At 36.3% G+C, this 6,000-nt stretch overlaps 1 protein-coding gene across 1 annotated transcript in view; it reads left to right on the top strand.

Annotated features, from left to right (window-relative positions):
* LOC106872690 (putative SERF-like protein) overlaps positions 1-5,478 on the top strand; it is an 8,214-nt gene extending 2,736 nt beyond the window's left edge. The window contains exons 2-3 of the mRNA XM_089361052.1: positions 3,288-3,411; positions 4,863-5,478. Coding sequence (XP_089217178.1) covers positions 3,288-3,411; positions 4,863-4,941 — 203 coding nt within the window. The 3' untranslated portion in view covers positions 4,942-5,478. The remainder of the gene's footprint in view (positions 1-3,287; positions 3,412-4,862) is intronic.
* Positions 5,479-6,000: the final 522 nt, after the last annotated feature.

The raw sequence follows: 6,000 nt of genomic DNA on the forward strand, positions 1-6,000 counted from the left end.
GAGTCATAAACACATTTGACAACAAAGCAAAAAGGTGATCAGTTGTCTTTTTGTGTTTTTAGTGTTTTATTTTTTCTTTTCTTGTGTTGTTCAATTACCACTTCAATGGGAAACCAATAGAGATTACGGTGGCGGAGGTAAAGAATGCGCACACCACCCGTTTTCGGCGTAACCGTAAACCTAATCACCGAAAACGAGTGATGTGCGTATTCTTTACCTTCGCCGATTACGGTTAGGCCATTGCTGCTTTACTGGGAACCAGGTTGCGATAGGGTTAAGTTAAGGAACTTTATGCGAGAGGTTGAGATAAGAGGGCAACGGAAAGTAGGTTCCTCCCCCTTTTACAGTAATTGTGACATGTCATCTTATTGCCTACGTCACTTTTGAGGTTTTGGGTGGAGTTTGGAACTGAGAGACCCATCACATTCACATACATCCTCTCTCTCTCTCCGTCTTTGTGATGCTACTGCTGTTTTTTCTCCATTTTCTCAGCATTGTTGCCTATTAAGCATTTTTGAGCAAGTTAACAGGAAAATCAGCACTTTTTTTTCATTATTTAGCACTTTTAGCAGAATACACATGTACACAGCTTGTCAGGAATTTTGAAATAATATTTCATCCAAATTTAAACTAATAAAAACATTTTTGTAACTTTATAACTGGAAATATTTAGGACTTTTGACACTCTGTGAAGAGAAATGACTGATTAGAACAATTGTCCAAGACTGTGCATTGATATTTGCCAGTTATACTTGTTTTTCAGTAAGTTGTTTCATAACTGAAATTATTATTATTATTTTAAAGAATTTTGCCTTCAAATTACATGGTGTTGGGTTCAGTCCCACTGCATGGCATCTTGGGCAAATGTTTTTTCTATTGTAGCTCTTGGCTAAATACAGCTTTGTGAATGGATCTGGTTGGTGGAAACTGATTGAAGCTCATCGTATAATTGCATGTATACGTATGTCTTCATGTTTGTTCCCTACCATTGCTTGAGAACTGATATTGGTTTTTGTTTACATCTCTGTAGCTTAGCAGGTCAGTAAAATAGCCCAATAGAATGAATGCCAGGCTTTAAAAATATGTACTGAGATTGATTCATTCAACTTAAACCTGGCAAGGCAGGACCCTGGCATCACTGAAACAAAAGATAAAAGAAAGAATCTCCCTTTTGCTTTTGCTGTTTTTGATAATGCAAGAAAGTAGGAAAGCACATCAGATTTGGAAAGTAATTGCTTACTGTGCTGATAATATTAAGTGGCTGTTAGGAGGTGAGCTGGTGGAGTCGTTAGCATGCCAGGCAAAATGCCTAGAGCATTTTGTCCATCTTTACATTCTGAGTTCAAATACCGCTGGGTGCATTGCAAACTTTGTAGATGTGTCATCATTGCAAAATATTTTGTTAGTAAACCATTACTAAACGTAAAGTTGCATAGAACAATAGTTCTATTTGAAGCAATTCCTGTTAAGAAATTTCTTGAAAGAAAACATGAAATCTTGATGTTCAAGCCTGTAGCTACAGCAAATATTCTGCTCAATACCACAGATTGCTTGTCAGTTGCTTGACCTTAACCAGTTGAGCATGTCCCTTAGTGGCTGATGATATGTGCATCTCTGATCATGAGCAAAAGTGGTGGAGGAGCATCATAGCCATGTGTTGAGAGGAATTCTTTGGGATTTGGATAATTCACCTTTCATAACCTGGGTGTTTTGTTCAACATCCTTAAACAACCCATATTCACGGACCATTTGAGTGGGATGGGCTACTCGACCTGAAGAAAATTCTAATTGGGCCCCACCTGCACGGTGCTAAACTTGACCTAATATTGAGCAAATTTGGGGACAAATTTATTTTATTCCGAAGTTGTTACTGGAGGAACTCCCTTTGTAGATATTGGCAGCATTTGCTCTTAACTTTTTAATGTCCTGAAATTCAAATGTTTTGATAGAAAGTCTATTAAGTAGCACAAATATTTTAACAAACCCAAATTGAGAAATACGATGGAATTGCTCACTCTGTGAAATGTGGTCTGTAACTACCTGACAAATGCTGCCAAGATTGTTTACTTGAAGTAAAATTAGTACAATAGTTACCACTTTGTAACACCATAAATACTGAAAACTTATATTTGTTGGAAGTGGATTAAGATATGTTAGCAAAGTTCAAATATATATTTTTCTTTTTGTTGTTTAATAAACTAGCATTATTTTTTCTGAATATATTTTTAGCACCCTTTTGCAGAAAGTCTAGCTTAAAACTGCAATTTTCCTTAGCAACACTACTTTCCAGGTGTGTTATGACTTAGTAACTTGTTCTCTCTATTTTGGTGTTGAAGTTGCTGCTTTTAAACCTGGATTTTAAGTCTTATATTATGCTCCATTCCTTTTAATGATTTTCAAATTTTCGTTTTGAAGACCAGATTCAGAATCTGTCCTGATCCTCCAAATTTTTTTAATAAACTATATGAAAAGCCGTTTCTTTTTTTTTTTTTTTAACAATAGGCACAGGTGTAGTTGTATGGTAAGAAGCTTAATTCCCAACCACATGGTTCTTGATTCAGTTCTCAGATTGGTAGATTTGATAGACGGAAACCTTTTGTTCATAACTTATCTATGTGTGTATGTGTCTTTGTGTCTGTTTGTCCCTCACCACTGGTTGACAACTGGTGTTTGTGTGTTTACATCCCTTTAACTTAGCAGTTCCGCAAAAGAGACCGATAGAATGTGTACCAAGCTTAAAAACAAAACTAAGTGCTGGGGTCGATTTGTTCAACTAAAAATTCTTCAAGGTGGTGCCACAGCATGGCCGCAGTCTAATGACTGAAACAAGTAAAAGATAAAAGATTATAGTAAAGGAATCTTGATCCAGTCTTTTGTATATCTATCGGAATAAAGAACATGGGAAGCAAACTTCTCAACCACACAACCACATCAGAGCTGATGTGAAGGCTTTCTTGCGAGTATCTTATAAAACACACTTGAGCTAAGTTTTCTGCATAGACAGAAGCTGAAACCCTGTTTGAACTGCATTAAGTAATTTGAAGGCTGATCCTTGTCATAGTGTTCAGGTACATGTGTCTGCAGAATATATAGTAGGTCAGTTGATCAATCAATTTGAACTCTGATTTGCATAAACTCGTGTGTGCGTGTGTGTGTGATTCATTTATATTCATATTGCTGTAGATGATGTATTATTAGTGGAGAATGAGGATATTGTGTGTGTGTGTGTATGCACACATTTGTTGTAATTTCAGCATGTTGAAATAAATATTTTCTTGAAATTCCAGGTGGTAACCAAAGAGACAAAGCCCGGCAGAAAAATTTGAAAAAGCAAGAAGAATCTCGAAAGAAATCTACAGCTGATAAGAAAACTGGCAATAAGGGAATGACACTTGAAGAACGAAGACATAGGTAATGACCTGTTTTTATATTTTGTTTCACTTTAACTACAACTTAGTTAACTGAAGTATTTAGTTATAGATTCTGTTAGATTGTACAAGAAGTATATAGGGAAGTAGAGCATGGGCACTTTGATGTGGCACAACCATGAGTACCTTACACCATCAGAAAGGTTCAGCGTCCTGAGTTGGTTATTCAGTACTTCATCCCATATATTTTTGATCATTTATCTCTACCTTTCCCTGTGTTATTTGTTAGGATCAGGTGCCTTGTATTTTTTCTATTTGCTGGTCCCATGTTGATGGATATGAGTATGTAAATCCATATAAAAAAAAAACATACATGACCTTGCAGCACGGTCATGTAAACACAAGCGATGGTCAGTGCATTATGCGTAGCTGAGCATTGTGGTTATTCACTGGGGTGCATTTTTGTGCTACCAGCAGACAACAGCGACCCCATGGTATCACTGATCAATTCATAAGCTTAGCATTGTGAACAATGTTAAGCTTATGGATTCACGTTATCCTGGATTAATGATGGATGAATTGTGGTAAATGATGCTATATGAACATATAGGCGTAGGAGTGGCTGTGTGGTAAGTAGCTTGCTTACCAACCACATAGTTCTGGGTTCAGTCCCACTGCGTGGCATCTTGGACAAATGTCTATTACTATAGCCTCAGGCTGACCAAAGCCTTGTGAGTGGATTTGGTAGATGGAAACTGAAAGAAGCCCGTTGTATATATATATATATATATATATATATATATGTATGTGTGTGTGTGTGTGTGTGTGTGTGTGTTTGTGTGTCTGTGTTTGTCCCCCCCAACATTAGCTTGACAACTGATGCTGGTGTGTTTACGTCCCCATAACCTAGCGGTTTGGCTAAAGAGACCGATAGAATAAGTACTAGGCTTACAAAGAATAAGTCTTGGGGTCAATTAGCTTGGCTAAAAGGCAGTGCTCCAACAGAGGTAAAAGTTCCTTGAACTTTCTCTATCCCATTCTTATTCTAGCAATTGCACTTATTTGTTGTTTAATGTCCATTTTCCATGCTGGCATGCATTGGACAGTCCACCAGAAACCAACTGCTGAACTTTGGTATAGTTTTGATCGAAGCCTGTTGTGTGTGTGTGTGTGTGTGTGTTTCTTTGTCTTCTTGCCTTCACATCGCTTGATATTTGTAAGTGAATGTTGTCATCATGTAAGTGGTGTAATGTTTCCAGTCTTCGATGAAAACATGTCTCGTCATGGGGAAATATTATCTTACTTGGAAACAGTTGAATGTTTATGACAGGAAGGACATCCTCTTGTCGAAAACTACCATGACACATTCTGTCTGCCGCATGCAAATATGGAAAAGTAACTGTTAAAATGAGAATGTTGATGATGTATGTTTTTGATTGCTGAATTTATTGGTTGGTTCTAAATTTTTACTTTTTATTACTTTCCTGATTTTAGAGATGCTGACATAATGCGTAAAAAACAAGAGAAGAATAAAGCCACGGAACCAGCTGGATCTGCAGTTGCTGAAAAATAGGGGATTTTGTCCTGAGCTATATTTAATGTGGCTCCCCTTTGCTCTCTGTCACCTTTTCCCAAAGCAGCTCTAAGGTAGTTTCTTAGGAAAATGGCTATAATCCACCCCCCTCTTTTTCTCTGTCCCTTCAAGATAAAAAAAAATACTGTCCTTTTTTTTTCTTCTTCTACGTGAATCTGTAAATGTTATTTTGTTTTAAGTTTTCAATGTACAAACCTTTTCTTTTTCTTTTTCAAGTAACATAATGCCCTGTAAATTAACTGGTACTATCTCCTCTGTACAGTGGTTTAGCACTGTTAAATAACCTAATTGTCGTCAGACAGCCTAACTCATGCCATTTATGTACATAAAAAAAACATCTTCAAACTTTTTAATCTGACCAGATGATCATCAGTTGAATAAAGTAAGTTCTCTTTGCAAAAATACGACTGAACCTTCCTAACCAGAAATTTTTTAATTTCTTTCCTTCCTAAATATTTCTTCTTGTCTCCTTTAAAATAATAATAATAAAAAAAAAAAGGTGTGCAGATGAAACTATTTGCTGTTTTTCCTGTCTTCATTCTCAGACACCCAGTTTTGAATGCTTTTTTTTTTATCTTGACTTGTGTAATTCTTTACAATTGCATGGAATCTTGATAAAAGAACGTTGCTGTTTTACAATATCATAAGCAGCAATGTGCAAAAAAAAGAACAAAAAAAAAACTGACAATGAAAATTAAGATTGGAAATGGAGTGTATGTGTGTACATCTATGTATGCATGTGTGTGTGTGTGTGTGTGTGTGTCATCTCCGATACAGGGTAACTGTAAAGTCTGGATACACAGGTGAAAATGCATATTTTCAATAATTTTATTCAACTACATTAATGAGTAACATTTTTAATATGGTTTCTTTCCACCATTAGTAATGCAAAGTTTGATGCAATTTGCAAGATTCATTTGGAACTTGAAGCAGTAACTTCACATTTCTTTCAATTTGTGCACATTCATGATGCATTCATTCAGACAATTCAGACCTTACAGTCACCTTGTACAACAGCTAGTTTTAAGCCACCTACAG

Source organism: Octopus bimaculoides, chromosome 12 (genome assembly GCF_046866305.1).
Source record: "Octopus bimaculoides isolate indiv1 chromosome 12, ASM4686630v1, whole genome shotgun sequence".
Lineage (NCBI taxonomy): Eukaryota > Metazoa > Mollusca > Cephalopoda > Octopoda > Octopodidae > Octopus > Octopus bimaculoides.